The sequence below is a fragment of the Typopeltis vanoorti genome, chromosome 5 (genome assembly GCF_054136105.1).
Source record: "Typopeltis vanoorti isolate ZY-2024b chromosome 5, IOZ_Tvanoo_1.0, whole genome shotgun sequence".
In the NCBI taxonomy this organism is placed as follows: Eukaryota; Metazoa; Arthropoda; class Arachnida; order Uropygi; family Thelyphonidae; genus Typopeltis; species Typopeltis vanoorti.
Genome location: NC_143553.1, coordinates 18352274 through 18371159, shown reverse-complemented (window position 1 = coordinate 18371159; position 18886 = coordinate 18352274). Strand labels below are relative to the sequence as shown.

Genomic DNA, 18886 nt, shown 5'->3' with positions numbered 1-18886 from the left:
AATGAATTGGTAGATGTAAATTTCCCATTATCTCTAGCATCAGATGATTCAGAAACTAGTACCTATTCAGAAATTGTAAATAATCAATCATATCATTACATAATAATCAACAAGTACCTTATTATTCCATATCTAGGCATAAGCATAAAAAGAATTGTAAGTTTTGTTAAATATAAGATAAATTTTCAGAATTAAAAAAAAATTGACAGAAAGATGAAAATGATGTAAAAATAACCATAATTTTCAATTATGAATCTGTTTGCAATTTTTTCTCCTTTAGTATTATATTATTTTTTACTTTCATAACACATATAATCGGCACTTGCAATGTGCCCATTATTCGTATTATTGTCAAAATAAAATGTTTGTAATAATTTATGTCTTCTTTATTGTAATTCATATCTGCTAAGTATTGAGATGACTTTTGTTCTTTGTGGAGACATTCTCATTACGCTAACAAAGACAACTTGCCAGCCATTATCACATAACTTCTCGCTTGGTATTTAGCATGAAGTGCACATGCTTACCGAGAAGATGGATGGGTAATTGACAGCTGACAGAGGTAGGATTCAGCTCCGTAGTTTCATTCTCTGTTAGAGAGAGAGAATGAAAATCTGAGAACAGCTACCAGAGAATTTTGCTGTTAGGAAGTTTTTGAAGAAAATGCAACAGTCAGGAGAATATTAACAGAAAATTCCGAAAAGGAATCGTAGCACTGCAACTCTTTAAACTGAAGGAGTTGAGACTAATCCAAGGGCGCAATGTACCCATTCTTCCAAAGGCACTAGTTACGGAATTAGTAAAATTTGAAACTGTAAAGTGGCTTAACACAAAGAGCTCTACTTAGACACATTGTTTAAGAAATAGTAGAAAAAACTTCTTTCTCTGGCACAAAAATTGGTAATTTCTGATCAAATTAAACTGCAAGAGGTAAGAATACTTACACTTCAGTGAGACAGGAGGAATAATATTATTTACTACATAAGGGAGATAAAAAAAAAAAGATCCTAACAAGGAAAATGACTCTGATGAACATTTTGTTGTGAAAACAAGATGTTTAGTCTGGTAGGCGCGATTAAGTATATGTTAAACAATCCAGTAATAGAATGAGTCAGAGAATGAACGATTTTAATCTTTTTAGATAAAAAAAAATCTGTAAAGCAAAGACTTATTTTGAAGGACTTGGATACAATTAATTTTGTAGTTATTTATATAATTTTATTTAAATAAATATATATATAATGATTTAGTTTCATTAAATGTATATATTTTTAATTTGGTACTCTAGTCAATAATTTTCTAGATTCTAAAAGAAATAGATTTAAAAGTCCCAGTAGCAAGGCTTATACGTTGGTCATACATAGCTGGTAATTAGCTTACGGAATTAACAATGCATATATAAAGTATATTTATTAAAGGCAACTCTAATGAATAACTTCTATATTTCGGCAACATCACGTTGCCGAAATATAGACGTTATTCATTAAAGTTGCCTTTAATCAATATACTTTATATGCATTGTTAATTCCGTAAGCTAATTACCAAGACTTAAAAGTCATTGCATCAATCGGAATGAACTCTTGTGTAATTACTTAACACTCAGTATAAAATACAATCTCTTTACAGAGACATAAATGGCACAGCTGACAGTAAATGAAAAATAACAAACAAGACTGCTACTGTATATAATCAACAACATGGAAGTCTATTATACAGTTCAAGAGTGTTACTTCCCCCCCCCACAAAATACTTAATTGGTTCTATTTAATTTTTTAAATGAAAAAAATTAATCTCATTACCATAATATAAAAACGAAAAACATATATTACAATACTTACCAATAAATCTGTTTGTGGTATTGACAGGAGCAATTTTACAAATGTATTCAAGGCATCATCCAAGGCACTATCTCCATATAACCTAAACACACCAAAATTTACATAACCACCACAGAGAGCTGACTTCAGCATGGAAAAACATATTGATACTCCCTTTAATGTAAAAATAAATTAAGGAAAAACAATGATATATATATATGTATGTATGTATCTATATATGTATAAACATATTTTTTCCCCAAAATAAATGTTGAATATGACTAGAAATAAAGTATAACACTATCCAAGAAAATGAACTTTTGCGTTTCATAATGCAAAATTACCAGTTTCTATGGAATGTCACAAAAATCAATGTATATGGTCTATTTTTAGCTATCATTATATTTAGTAATTCATACTTCGTGTAATGTGTGAGCAAAATACATTTCTGCCTCCCTCTAATCTTGCATTTACCATCTCTTTTCATTTAGTGTTACATGGTGACCAGCAATCATTTCAGTAAAATTATGGAAATCACAACCATGTTAGGAATAATTACTTTAATTTCTCAATGTTTCAACCTTCATATTAATGTCATCATCTGAAGTAGGTACACAGACATACACGCAATAAGCTGTATTATATTTCAAACAGTATGCCACAAAGTGAAAATGATTTGATCAACCGTTATTTTACTGGCCTGATCTCTCTCTCTAGTGAAATAAATAAATAAAAGAATGATAGTTGATCAAATCAATGCCACTTTGGCATACTATTTGAAATGTAATATAGCTTGTCTTTGTGTGTGTGTGTGTGTATATATATATATGTGTGTGTGTGTTTAAATGTGTGTGTGTGTGTGTTTATATATATGTGTGTGTGTACTCCAGATGATGACTTTAATAGGAAAGTCGAAACATCAGGAAATTGAAGTAATTATTCCTAACACGGTCATAGTCTCCATAATTTTACTGAAATTATTTCTATCAGAAATGTATTCTGCTTACTCACTGCACAAAACATCTGTTTCTTATCCCCCCCCCCCCCCAAATTAGCACCATCACTCTATTATGGAAATTTCTAAAAGACTCAGATTTTGCAGAAAAGAATGTGTGACAAACTGATTCTAAATTTATCAGGTAAATCACCAGAACTGCTTGAGTGTCTCCATTAAACTCACTCTCTCCCTCTAGTCGATAGAGGTTTATTTTTTCAATTCAATGTAATTATTAACAAAAACATTCTGCCTCGCTATCCCACCTTTACAGTTTCCTCAGTATCCTAAAAATAAGAAGATCTACTATGAATGGAGAAGTTCTAACGTCATTATGTTCAAAGTTCAGAGAGTGGAATAATATATTTTTATGACAGCTCCACCCACGAAGACTATATCTATAGCACATTAATACCATGGCTAGCTTAAAGTTAGATAAGCAAGGGAACAGACCAAACAAGACACATTTTCAAACTATTTCAGGACCTCGATAAGCAACAGAATGCCTTTTGCACACCACATGATGAGATTTATCTACCACCTAAGCATTCACATATATCCATGTCCCAACAGAATTAAAGATCACACAGGCTATGGAGAGTACATATGGTGTTCACCTGGTTAAATACACTGGCAATATAGTCTGTCTCCATAAGCCAATGCTCTTTTCACAGCTAATTTTATTATTATTACATGGATAACCCAATGGATTTATTAGACTAATCAAGAAAGGCCCTAAACATTATGCCATACACTATCAAACATTTGTGCAATATCTATCATACTTTGCGTTGAACTCATTCATAGTCAAGGCATCCAACAACAGACTATGGCAACCTATTCAAATCATTCACCACTCTCCAATTAAAACATAATGGCCTTGCACTCCTGCTAGTTGCACTTTTGCTGAGTTCCCAAGGGTGGCCCTAGTTCTCCCACTCCCACACCTGTTCAGAAAGTTTTCTCTATATTGATCTTATAAAAATTCTTCAGTAATTTGAATGTCTCAATAATATCACACACCCCATTTTTGCCTGTCAACCAATTTCTGTAGCCCACAAATCTTCAACCTATCCTCATAAGATATATTCCACAGACTTGCCACCATCTTGGTCACTCACCTCTAGATCCTCTCCTCCTCATCATCCACAATAAACCCAGTTGATCAGATCTGTGCACAGTAGTCAAGATAGGATCTCATGTAGTGGCACCAAGTCCCTATACAATGGTAATAATAACCTGCTTATCTCTACTCATCAGGGTATTCTTCAGTAACCAAGTAATCGAAAGAGCTGTTTCACCCACTTTTTTTCAATATGCCTTCTAAACTTCAGCTCCTTATCCACTAGCAGCCCAAAATCCCTTGCTTCATAAATTTTCTGGAGTACAACTCCATCAATCTTTTCACCCCAAAAATGCATAACCTTATACGACAGTGGTCTGAAATTTCTCAGCCTCGACCACAAATGGAACACTATTGGCATGTTTTTTTCCCGGTTGTTCAGTGCCAAAGTCGGTTCCATCAGAAAGGTCATGGCATCGGTATTTTGGGATGCTTAAAGACATCTTGTTTATTAATTATCTTGAAAATGAAAAAATAATAACCAGGGAATATTATTCTGATCTTTTAACCAGACTAGACGAAAAAATTCATGAGAAAAGACCCTGTTTGCAAAAGAAATAAATCATCTTTCATCAGGACAATGCACCTGCCCACAAAGGTATTTTGACAATGGGAAATTAAGGGATCTGCACTATGAATTGTTGGAACATCCACCCTATTCCCCAGATTTAGCTCCCTCTGACTTCTATCACTTCCCAAAATCTAAAATTCTTCCTCACTGGGCAGCGTTTTTCTTCAAATCAAGAGGTGATTGCAGCTGTAGAAGGGTATTTTGCAAATCTTACTTAGAATCACCACAGGGATGGGATAATGGTGCTGGAGCATCGCTGGAATAAATGTATTAGTCTCAAGGGAGATTATGTTGAAAAATAAAAATAATTTTTTAATTATAAATCTGTTTTTTCATTGTTAGGCCGAGAACTTTTCAGACCATCCTTGTATTTTCATCATTTTTATTGGCTACTGCTCTACCCAATCTTGCATCATTGATAAACAACTGGATAGTTCCTCTCATATTATTTCCTATATTGTTCATGTACAAATTAAATAGCAGTGGCCCAAGAACCGAGCCCTGCGGCATGCCACTAGTCACAGATCTTCTATTAGACTCTACTCCTGAATAAATCACTGTCTGGTATCTCTATATCAACTACCCTCTTATGCACTTCACCAACTTTATATTCCTCTTTGCTCTCTCACTTATCATCTGCTTTCTTCTAATTGTTCTATCCCTTGCTCTTGTACTATCTCGACTTTCGCTCTCTTCTCTCAGTTCACCCACACTCTCTCTCTCTCTCTCTCTTTCTATTTCCATAACTTTTTCACACTTCTTGTTCATCTTCCTTCAAGTATGATTTGAGAGAAACACAAAGTGCAGGGAGACATTAGGAGACTTAGTGCAAGTTTTCTACTCTATCCCTTCATGCAAATCAATTTTTCATATCTTCTACTTCCTCTCTCAAGACCTCTATCTCCCTCTCCAAGCATCCTATCTCACTAGCAAATCATTATCACAGTAAACATCATGCTTAAGATATTCCATATCTCCAGTCACAAAACCTAATCTCAAGCCCATTGCCACTTCATGCTCATCTTCCTTCCCTCTTGATAATGCAACTTGCAACTCTCTTCCAATAAACAGTCATTTCTCTTGCATGACTATTTCCAGTAATGAAACTGGATGCACTGATTACTGAACTCGCCGGCCTCATCCTACTGTCTATATTTCATGCAATCATACTCTCCCCTCTCTACCTCCCACAGGAACATGCCACAAAATCTTGTATAATATTCTCTTGTTCCTGATGCTTCTTTCCAAGTTTTCAAGGATAATCATTGAAGCAGCTCAAAATATCCGAAGTAGAGAATGCAGTATCAATAAACCTTGGATTACCCAAGAGCTCTGTGATCAATAGAGAAGATTATTACCAATTCGGCACATAGGGAATAACAATGAACAGTACAATTATCTGAATAGCCAGATTTAAAAGGAGATAAAGCTTGTAAAAAATAAAGTGGTTATCCCAAAAAATGTAAAGAAATTGAGAATAATCTGAAGAGCTGGATAACTAATATGAAGACTGAATAAATATTACTAATCATGAAAAAAATATTGAAAACAGGGTGTGATTATTCAAGTAAACTATTTAAGAATGATGACAGCTTGGATCTACAAAATTTAGAGGGAACTGTCTCAGTAACAATCTGGCTAAAAGATTGGCAAATAGTTATTCCTACTCTAACAGTGCTTCAATTTTAGGATAAGTAGCTTTGTCAGCGATCAAAGCAATATATTTAAGACATCTTACTCTCAGGTATTGAAGGAATCCAATTTTACAGACTTCCAGGTTGGATTTAGAAAAAACAGGGGTACAATTGACCATGTACCATATTTGCCGGCGTATAAGACGCACCCCCTTTTTTGTACACATTTTTAGGAAAAAAAAAAAACTTTATCACTGAATATTATAATGAATTTAGAGTATTTTAAATATAAAGTAATAAGTATGTCTAATTTCAACAAATACCTATTCTAACTAGGAAAGAGTACCCGCCTTTTAATCGTCTTCATCAAAACCCAGAAATGCATCTTCAGAGCTAAATGAAGAGACACTTGAAACCTCTACTAAATCAGAATCTGAGTCCTCATACAACAAATTGTCCTCTGCACCATCCAGTGCATCACTAATGCCACACTTCTTAAATGAAACCACTGTCTCAGTTTGCACAGCATCCCATGAAGCTTTGACCCACTCACAAACTTGCAAAATGCTCTTCCTGATGGCGTAACCTCAAAATCTGAAGACTGCATCCAGCAGTCTTCTGGATCAGTGTTCCACTTCTCCTTCATAAATCCCTTAAATGGCAAGTTTATTAATACAGGCATCTAAAGATTGAAGCTGACTAGTTAGACCTCCTGGAATTACAGCTAAATGAGTTTTCAATTCCTTGAGTTTATTTTTAACATCTTCTGTTCTGTGAGAATGAAATTGATCCCACACTAGCAGGGCAGGCTTCTTCAACAGTCTGCCAGAGCACCCAGACCAAATGTTATCTATCCATAACTGGAATACTAGAATGTATTCCGGTAACTGGAATACATAACTAACGTAACTGGAATGCTCTCACACCCACAAGGAAGCAAGAAAGAAATCGCATAACTTGAAACAGAGAAAATTTCCAGAAATGAAAGTAATAAAAAACCGAGTATCAGCATATAAGATGCACCCTGTTTTTCAAATCTATTTGCAAAGAAAAAAAGTGCGTCTTATACGCCGGCAAATACGGTATTTATATCCATATCATTGGAGAAAAATGCAAAGACCACAGTACAGTAATGCACCATAATTATATTAACTTACAGAAAGCCTTTTATGCTATATTGCATGATTCCATATCGAAAATTCTGCTTCTGGAATTTGAAATGTGGTACTATAGACTCGTAAAGATACCATACATTGATCAAGTCACAAGTAAGACAAAGAATAAATTCTTTCCCCAGCCCAAGAGATAACATCATAATTATTTGAAGGAAACAACTTATCTGGCTAAGTCATAATCAGGATTTAACGGTTTCCCAATGGAAAAAAAAAAAACCTTGAAAGACTTATTCAGGAACTTGAAAAAGAGGCAACCTATAAAAACTACATAAAGAATTTAAAAATTGGACATGTGTTTCACTTACAGAGCTGAAAGCAGAGTGGAAAATTTATGAGAGGAATACTTTCTGATATCTACTTGACAGTTCTATTATAGACTATGGCAAGAAGTGTAAAGTTATGCGTTTTGGCCAGAGAACATGGAATGAGGTTTATCATACTGGATGCTCTACCTCTTTGCTTCAAAAGGTGGAGGAGGCAAGTGATCTGAGAATATTGGTGGAAAGGAAACCGAAGTTTGGGTGATACTTGCCATAGGACTTGTATGTTGCCTTGTATGGTTTATCAATTATATTTAACAGTTGTGGAGTAATCAAAAACATCTATGTAATAATTGTTAATATTATAATTGTCTCAATACTGAAAACTTCTCACAGAACTAGCATAATAGCAAATGAATAATTTTCATTGTTTAAATTTCGCAAGAAATGTTAACTGTTATTACTTGTTTTCTACTTTTTAGTTTATTCATATTATTTTCTGATAAAGGTAAACAAAATATTCCATGAAACTAGTCTAAATAAAAATATAGTTTCTATTTGACATCTTTGTTTGTGGTTTTATACGGGAAGAAATGGTTTTTAAAATATCTTATTCCCACAAGTCTACACAACAAAAAATAATCAAGTCTGTCTAAGGACCTTGGAATATTAGGTATAAATACAGATTAAGGGAATGTGGTCTTCAGAGATTGGTGGATAGGGGAAGCATGATATAATTGAGACATACAACTTAGTGAGAGGAGACTATCAAATATATAGAAGGGAATTATTTGTTAGATAATGGTTGATGAAGAAAGGAGATTTCAGAAACTGTAATAATTGGAAGGGCATAAACCTGCTACGTGTCATTAGCAAAATAATTCTTTCAAGAATCTTTAATATTTTAGATGAGGGCAAGAGAAGAGAGGAATCTGGTTTTAGGCCAAATACAATATGTATAGATTACATTAACACTTTAAGAATAATAATCGAACAGTTGGGTGAATTTAACTCAACTTTATATTTGCTGCTTGTGGATTATGAAAAAGACTTCAATTCGATTGCTAGAGATTGTGTATGGAATGCACTTAGAAACAAAGGAATGTCATAGAAGATAATAAACCTCATACAAGAAGGATATAACTAATTCCAATGACAGATGCTGCATGATGGATATCTGACAACTCTTATATAGCAGACATCCTGTGACAAGGATGTCAGCTATCTGCCTTATTATTTATACTGGTGTTAGATGAGGTTCTAGAGCAGACAGCAATGAAACATGCCAAGTGAATATCATGAGAAATAAAGTTTTGGGTGATCTAGACAATGCAGGTGATGTATGTCTAATTTCTCACAGACATGCAGATATCCAGAATAAACTAATCACATTACAAGAAGAAGAATCACTGACAGTCGGTTTTAAAATAAATACAAACAAAACAAAAGAAATGAGAATCAATATGAACAACAAGGCACCAAGTGCAATTGAAAAATCGAAACTGTTTCACATTTTACATATCTCGGCAGTGTTTTATCTGCAGATGGAGGAGCAACTAGAGATGTTGACATAAGGATTCAAAAGGCAAGAAGTGCATATGCTAATCTTAGTAGAGTATGGAAAATGAAAAATGTTCACACAGGTACAAAATTAAAAATATTTAATGCATGTATTAAATCAGTTCTTTTATATAGATGTGAAATATGGTTAGTTTCAAAGGAAATACAAAGAAAACTACAAACATTCATAAACCGATGTCTGCGGAGCATGCCTCAAATTTGGCGGTCACAAATTATTACTACTGGAGACCTCTGTAAAAGAACAAATCAACAAAAAGTCAACTATGAAATCAGAAAATGAAACTTTAGGCAGATTGAACATACATTTATTTAGGAAAGATCATAAAGAAATCTGTCACGCAGCCTTGGAAGGGAATCCACAAGGAAAGAGAAAGTGTTGCTGTCCTAAAAATACATGGAGGGGATTGACTTTAATAGAATGTGAGAAGAAGAGTTGTGATGAACTAAGACCAACAGCAAGGATAAGGAACAGATGGAAAACATTTACAGACTCCTGATGGAATCTGGGAAAGAGGAATAATAATAATAATAATGGGTGATGCAAGAATGAGAGGTCATCCCTGGAAACTGTACAAAGGTTATCTGAGCAAAGGAGTGAAAAAGAGATTTTTTACTTTGCAGGTGGTGAACGAGTAGAATGGACTGCCATTCTACAGGTGGTGAATGAATGCTGCAACACTGAATGAATTCAAGGAAGGTACAAAACTTAAACTGTGAGTGCTTGACCTACCAAGATGGTATTCAGATACCATGGAGGCTTGGAAGCAATATTAATGTAAATTAATTATTTTAATAAAGCAGTAGAAAAAATAAAAAAAAAGGATATTTAAGAGGATACACCTGGTCTTTTGGAACTTCTCCTAATGTTAATATTCTAGTACCTGCAATTATATATTTTATAAGACATTTTATACAAATGAATATTAAAAAAAAAGCACAGTTTAATATCTTATTAGAAGATAAAATACACAGAAACTCCTTTTAATATACATCTGGCAACAGAATAACAGAAACCGTGTGTGTGTGTGTATGTACAGGGTGTTCGGGATAAATTTGACATATTTATAATTAATTATATTTTTCCGTAAGTTACATGTATTAACACACACTTCTCTTCATTTAAAAGTTTGGACCCTTCTTCATTCATATACAAGATGTCAGAAAGGATGGATAGCTGGAACCCACCTGAATCATGGAAGAGAATAACTTGTATCATGATGATTCGTGCCCGCCATCAAAATAAGGATATTACGACTGCTGCCCAATGCTCCCTGAATACAGTAAAAACAATCAGGCATGAACTAGAGACTTGCAATGGTGACTACGAGGATGTAGCAAGAAGAAAGATCCCTAGCAGACGATCTGATTGCGTTCGTACAGCAGAATTCCTCGCAAATCTGCAGGAACAGGTGTTGAAGAACCCTGGCATTGGAATTCGGGCTTTGTTCGTGGAGTTGCTAACTGTAGTCAAGCCCTGGATAACAAGGGTAGCCAATGGTAGGCCGTATGTATGGCAGCAGGATTCGGCCCCTTGCCACACCTCTGGGAAAAGTCAAAAATGGTTGTCTGAAAATTTCTACGACTTCACCAGTCCAAATGTTTGGCCTCCAAACTCCCCAGACCTTAACCCCATGGATTATTTTGTATGGGGCGCAGTTGAAAAAGACACCAATCGCACTTCCAGTAATACAAAAGCCCAGTTAATGGATAAAATTAAAACAGTTTTTGCGGCCCTTCCCAGGGAGACTGTAGCATCAGCTTGTTCGAGGTTCCGAAGCAGAATTGAAGCTGTGATCGATACTAATGGTGGTTATTTTGAGTAAATCTTGTTGATAGTATTGTAATTAACTCTGCCTGTAATGTTTTTTTGTCAATTCATTAAATTTAATAGATACAAAGAAGATTTTCTTTTTCCTTACGAAACTGTCAAATTTATCCCGAACACCCTGTATATACACACACACACACACACATGCACGCATGCATGTCCGTGTGGTTAGCCTAGTGGCTATGTGCTTAGCAACCATATGACTGGGGAAGGAGTGTCCTTGGTTCGATTCCTGTCGGAGACGTGAGGAGTTGAAGGATTTTCCTCAGCCATAGCCAAGTTAGCCAGTCTTGGATGTGGACAGTAGGGTTTTTTCCCCAGTTTATCCTGAGGTTTTTCATCCTGCAAAGCAGGCAAACCGGCCTTGAGAACTCAACACTATGGACATAGGATACAAATGGGCATAGGCCTGACCACCTTATCCTGTGAATGGTTTGAGGTCCGATAATTAATAAACCATCGACACCGTAAGGTAAAATAGGATAAAAGGAAGATGAGATGACACAAACACAGTTGTTCCTCAGTTATCTGAATGGAAAATCAATGTTGATCTGATATTTGAAAGGTAAGAGTCATTTGACATGCTAACACATTCAGCAGTCACGGGATGTTTGATTGGTTTATTAGATAATTAAGAGTACACTGTACCTGTCAATGAATTATTATTCTTATAAATATTATAAGGTACATTATTAACACAAGGCAACATACAATATAGCACACATCAACATAACAAGTAGCATGTTTAAATAATGATAAATTTTTATTTAAGAAATTTAGATACTAATATATGTAATTTTTAAACAGCTGTTACTGTTATTTTGCTTATTATTAATATTTTTAAACTAGATAATAACATTGTTTTCATTATTTCCAAAATAATTCTTATCCACTGTTTATCCTAGATTTCCCATATATTTACAGCATCATTTGGTGAACTTCTGACTAGAACATAGTAATGGCACAAAACATGATTTTATAAAAAAAAGTTCATTGTCTTCGCTAAATCCCTAACACATACTATCAATGGATTATATGATACTATATTATGATGAGTTATAAAAGCAATGTGTGAATATTTCATGTTATAAACCTTTAATTGATAATTTCCCTCCAAATTAGACTATTATCTGTCAGGACTCCAAAGTTGTAAGATCTTATACTTTAGTGTTCTAAAGGTACTTCTAACTGCTTGAATCCATCTAGATCATGGTTATTCTCTGGGAGCTTCTACCATCCTGGCATTAAACACCCAGTCTGCAAACATATCCTCCTCTCATTCTATTTAAGTGACTACATTACCCAAAAACAACTCTACATGACAATTCCTGAAAACTAAAAATCCCAGGTTAAATCCCAATATCTTCATTTTGAATAAGATTCTGCCTTTCATGCTATCTTTTGATTCCCTCAATTTTTCTTAAAAATTCACATATCTGCTGTTCATAATCTTTGATCAAATGCATTATTTCAAACCCAAATGTCAGATCTATAAGTAAAAACTGGCTTGAATACTGCCAGTTAAGTGTTTTAGCTAATTTTTATACTGTTCCATCTAAATTTTGTTCAACTGGTTCCCTACTACCAGCTTTATCGTATTGTCTATTTCCATTTTTAGTTTTGCTACTTAAAATTTGCCTAGAGTTCAGATATTTTATTTGTTTTATAAATTATCCATTTGGGACAAGGTCATGTTTTCCATATTCCTGCCCATTTTTCATGCCTTGTCCCCCTTTTATTGCTGATTTTCACACTTAATTTCTTATAGTACTTATTCACAGTGTAGTCAAGGAATTCTGAAGACTCGCATTGGACTTATTTAGAAGTAGAATGTTATCTGCATAAAATACATAACTGATATTAGTATATCTAATTTTAACATCAGGCTTAAAACTAATTTCTTTTCATAACATGATCCATAAAGATGATGAATAAGAGTGGAGACAGTCTACAGACTTGTCTCACACCAGATTTTACATCCACTTACTTCCTATATATCTCAGTCATTACAAACTGTTGACTTGCAGGCTATGCATTGATATATATAATCTTTAGATTACACCACATAACTGCGGTGTTTGCAGCAGCTCTTGGCACCTTGTTTTATGCATTTTCATATATACAATATTTAAACACAGAGCTGTTTCACAGCTTTCTCAGCTATTTGAAATAAAGTGAAAATCTGATCCTGACAACATTTAACTTGACTGAATATACTGCATTCTTCTCCAAGTTTCTCTTAGTGTCCTCTCAATCATGAATGGATAAATTTTACTTAGAACAATTAGTAGATAAATTCCTCTGCAATTCTCACACTCAATTTTATTTTCTGTGTTTTTCCAACACTTAAAAAAGTTTGTACCATGATCTTTTTTGTTTCTTTCCAGTGTATAGTTTCCCCAATTCTTAAAATAAATCATACATATTACATTCAATTATCTTAGTTTCATAAATAAGACTACAAAATATATAATACAAAAGAAACACTATTTAATAAATATTACAAAATATGTAAATGTAATTATTTATATAAAATTTGTTTAAAAAAGATTTCATAAGAGATATTCTCTCTCACACACACGCACTCACTTACAAGCTTAATTTTAGGAATCATGTAAAAAGTTTTCTAACGACAAAACAAACAATAACAAAAATTCCATTGCTAATATATTCTGGGAGTAACAACTTTGGCTTTCAAATGCATTCAATACAATCAGATTCAAAATGACTCAAAGTTAACATTCTACTCAAATAATTCTCTTTCCTTCAAATATTAGTTCTTTGTTAAAAATCTGTGCTTTCCTCTACATCAAGAAAAAACACCAACAGATATGCTTAGATGTCAGTGGTTATCTATAACTGTACTTATTATTTGGTAACCTCCACAGAGCCAACAGACTAATTGTGGAGGCTCACTCAACCAGGCGATGCATTATGCTCACTAACAACTCTCCACGTAAAGAATCTACTTCTCATTCTCTTTTCTTCACCACATCTCTATACAACTTCCAGGGATGGCCTCTCATTCTTTCCATCTTAACATCCTTTTTTTTATAATTTCTTCCATATTAATCTGATTAATTAATCGGTTCATATGTGGTTCTGACCAATGCTTTATATAGATGCAGTACTTCTTTATCCCTACATGTCAATGTACTTTTTATCATAGCAGCAATACGTGCAGTCTTTGCAACACATGCAATGTGCCCTCGGAACTTCAGTCCACTGTCCACCATCATTTCAAGATCCTGAATCTCATCCATTTCCTCCTGAAGTACAGCTCCAATAATACAGTATGTAGCCTTATATCTCTGTATTACACTTTTGGATGGACTGAAGTTCCATGCATTTATTAATATTAAAACTACTACCCCACTCATTTGTTCAAGTTAAAAGTCTATTCAAATTTTCCTGTAGAGAATTAACATCAGCACTACTCCTGATAATTCTATCTAACTTTGCATCATCGGTAAACATTTGAAGATCCCCAGTCAATCCACATGAAATATCATAAACAAACAAGTAAAACTTGTTTGTTTATGATATTTCCCCGAGGCACACCACTGGTCCCTCTTTTTCTGAGACACAGCTCTATTATATACAACTTGCTGGTATCGTTCAGAGAGCCAATCTCTGATCCATCTAAAAATACGCTATCTCTTATCCTCTGCAGCTTGTTCACCGACTTATGTGCTAATCTATTGAATGCTTTTGCAAAGCCCAAGAATATCACTGTATATGATTCTTCCTTATCCAAGGCATATTTTGACACCTCCTTATCATAAAACCTAGCAGACTGGTAAAAGAAGAGAGAGACATGCCTTTCACAAACCCATGCTGACCATTATAGAGAATTTTATGTTCATCAACCCAATCCTGTGTCCTATTTCTAACCAATTTTTCCAATACTTTGATCACAACTGCAGATATACAGACCTGTCAATAACTGGAAACTTCTGTTCTTGAACCATGCTTGTGGAGAGGTATTATTTTGTCTTCTTTCCACTTCTTAGGAACCAACAAGGGCATGGCTAACTCTTTTGCACATTCTTTAAAAATACGTCTGATGATATGTCATCCCTTCCCACAGCCTTCTTAATATCTAACTTGAGCAACAGTTGATACACTTCCGATTCTGACCAACTTTGGAGTACTGTTACCGCATTTGGGGTGAAGCATCCAAGAGCTCCCTAAGAATTCTTGATGATACTCAGAAGAGGGATATCCACTTAACAGACGACTCTTCCCTCACCGACTCCCTTCAGTCATTTTATCATAGGCACTCTGTTTCAGCATTGTGCCTTTTCTATAGTTCATGGTCACTGCTCCTCAGAATTGGCTGCAACCATTCCTCCTCTTTCTTCTATAACCATGCAAAAACCTAGAGCAGCCACTGACTAACATCGATACACTGTCCAGCTTAGAACACATTGAATTGTTTCCCTCATTCCATCCATCTCTATTCTTTGGAACAATCTCCCTGAAACTGTTTTTCCCACTGAGTACAACCCACTCACTACTCTTTAAGAAACATATCAATAAGCTACATTTTCTCCTTAATCACTAGCCCACACATGCCAACGATGTGTTATTGGTTTTGTGACCTTTCATATGCATGGTCAACAAAAGAAACAGGTGGATCTGTGGATGTGCATTTTAATGAACATTTATTATTATTATTGGAGACCTCCAGGGAGTCAATGACTCATCAAGGAAGGCTATAAATCACCCAAACCAATTTCATACCTTCCCTTAAATTCATTCACACAAGATACACTCACTATCCCCAGAGGGCAAATTATTCCACTCACTTATTGCTCTCTGGATGGATACATATAACTTGTATTTGAATTATGAAGTCAAGTAGGACAGCACTCTTTACTCAGTCAGATGGAACAGAACCTACACCCCAGATCTGTGCATAGTCACTAAAGACTCTGAACACCACCCTCTTCCATCAACCAGAACCATCCGTAACAGATTCCCTAATTGTCAACATCGTCCTACATTAATAGAGATAGGAACATCAATCCCAGTCATCAGCGGAACACCAATCATTACATGGAATCTCCACAGGTCCAACTGGACTGCATTTCAAAAACAAATCGAGCAAACCATTAGGGCAATTCCTCCCACTCCTAATTGCTATCCTAGATTTGTTAAACTACTCAAATCTGCAGCAAAAACCTCTATCCCTAGAGGCTACAGAAAACAATATATCCCACGTTGGAGTACAGAAAGTGAGGAACTCCTAGACAAATATGAGGAAACTGAAGAATCAACTATTGCTAAGGAGCTCATATCAACCCTGGATAAAAACAGAAAGGAAAGATGGATCTCAACCATCAATGAACTTGATTTTGTCACATCTAGTCGGAGCCTGAGCTTCCTGAACTCGTACACCCAATATCGCAGGAAGAGGTACAAATAGCCTTAAAACTTACCAAGAATGGCAAAGCTGTAGGAGTGAATGGTATACTCCCTGAGTTCCTAAAACATCTTGGTCAACATAGCCAAACATGGCTGGCTGCCCTTTTCTCAGAAATCATCATGCCTGGTAAACTACCAAAGCTGCGGTAAGAAGCCAAAATAATTGCTGTGCCCAAACCAAGGAAAGAATCAAATGACGTGAAAAACCTATGACCTATCTCCTTGCTTTGCACCGCCTATAAGCTCTTTGAAAGAATTCTCCTTAAAAAGAATTTCACTACTCATCGAAAGAGCACTCCCGACTGAACAAGCTGGCTTCAGGCCAGGAAGAAGTTGCTGTGACCAGGTCCTGGCCCTGACAACTCAAATTGAAGCAGGCTTCCAGAAGAAACTTAAATCTGAAGCCACTTTCATTGACCTAACATCTGCTTATGACACTGTTCGGATCAGGGGCTTTCTCATAAAACTAGGAAATATTATAAAGTGTAAAAAAACTTTACAACTTTTTGAATCTATTCTCTCCAACAGAAAGATCCGGGTCCACATTGGTAGAAAAAAGAACAGGCCCAGATTCCTTCACAATGGTCTTCCTCAGGGCTCTGTGTTACCCCCTTTACTTTTTAACATCTACGTGTCTGATCAACCTCATACCAAATCAAGCAAGTATATGTATGCCGATGACCTAGCGATCTTACATCAATCCACCTCCTTTACCAACTTAGAATCAACCTTGAATACAGACCTGAACATCCTGGAAGAGTACTTCAAGCAGTGGTACTTGAAGCCAAATCCAACAAAAACAGTGTCTTCAGTATTTCACCTGTACAATGCAGAGGCGAATCGACAACTCAACCTTTCTTTCAGTGGAAAAATGGTAGAACATGAGCCTCACCCAAAATACCTTGGAGTGAGCCTGGACAGAAGCCTAACCTATAAAACGCACATCATCAACCTCTCCAATAAAATTAAAACCAGAAATAATATCATTTCAAAGCTTGCTGGAACAACCTGGGGTCGTGGTGCAGAAGTCCTAAGGTCGTCTGCACTAGCCCACACATTCTCTGCAGTAGAATATTGTGCCTCTGTCTGGGAAAGAAGTACACACACTAACATTATAGACACCCAGCTAAACTCTACCACGTGCACAATTAGTGGGACAGTGAGATGCACCCCTCTCTCCTAGCTGCCTGTTCTATCTAACATTGCTCCGCCACACATACAAAGAAGACAAGCCTCGATTAAGGAATTTAAAGCAATGAACCACCCACTCCTGCCCCTACACCAGACTTTCATAAACCCACCTATGGGTTTATGAGATCAGGTCTTTGCCTCAAATCCAGAAAGCCTCTCTGGTCCATGGATGAACTCTCTTCAGCTGCACTGCCATCAATATCTGACATATGGAGAGAATACTGGTCCAACAATCTCCCAACAAATGGCTCCCTGGTAGAAGATCCCTGTGCTCTGCAGCCTGGTTTTGATCTTCCTAGGAAGATTTGGTCATCAATAAACAGGATCAGAACTAGGCAGGGCAGATGTAGCTACCCTCTACATAAATGGGAGCTGTCAGATCACCCTTATTGTGATTGTTCTCCCGTGGCTCAGACGAGTACTAATATTGTGTAGAAATGCCCAGGTCGCCAATTTCACCGTGGTGGCCTACAGGACATCCACAAGGTGATGGATGAGGCCTTGAATTGGCTTTCCAGCCTATAGTTGGTATTGTCCCTGGCTTGATTATGACAAGTTACTTTTGCTTTATTAAAAAAAAAAACAAAGGAAAGACTTAGAAAGCAGGTATGTGGCTTTTATGTAATGAACTTTTATATGTTAAGATATTCATCATTTCATTCTGGAAATTGTGATTGTACCTTTTACTTACCAGTTTCATGTAGCCATAAGCATAAATAAATAACTGCTCTCTGGGAGAAAAACTTAGCTTTTAAACATTTCTTGACTGTGAACAAACTTAACTTCCATGGATGTCCCCGTGTTCTCTCCCCACCTACCGTATAAAGAAAAATTTCATTAGTCAATATCCTATAACACCCATTCAAAAGTTTATAGACCTCTATCATATCATCACTCTTTCTCCTGTTAACCAGAGTCTGCAATTCACATACTTGCAATCTATCCTCATAATCTGGATATAATCTTTGTAACTCTTCTGTGCACCCTCTCCACAGCTTCTTTATTCCCGTAAAGTCGAAGAGACCAAATCTGTGCACAGTAATCCAGGTGTGGTTTTATTAAAGCATTATAAAGAATCAAAATGATTTCCTAATCCTTACATGTCAAGGTTCGCTTCAACATCGCAATTATCCTCCAAGTTGTATTTACAACTTTTGCAATGTGACCTCTGAACTTTAAATTCCTATCCACCAATACTTCAAGATCCTTTGCCTCTTCAGTTTCTTGTAGTATAACCCCGCTAATATAATATGCTGCTGGACTCTAATCACACCAAAGTGCA

The 18886-nt window shown here is 35.6% G+C and overlaps 1 protein-coding gene across 1 annotated transcript in view; it reads right to left on the bottom strand.

Annotated features, from left to right (window-relative positions):
• Ranbp16 (Ran-binding protein 16) overlaps window positions 1-18886 on the bottom strand; it is a 1020902-nt gene that overhangs the window by 262183 nt on the left and 739833 nt on the right. The window contains exons 21-22 of the mRNA XM_090392964.1: window positions 9982-10036; window positions 1839-1998 (exon numbers count right to left, since the gene is read on the bottom strand). Of these exons, the coding sequence (XP_090249090.1) occupies window positions 1839-1998; window positions 9982-10036 (215 nt within the window). The remainder of the gene's footprint in view (window positions 1-1838; window positions 1999-9981; window positions 10037-18886) is intronic.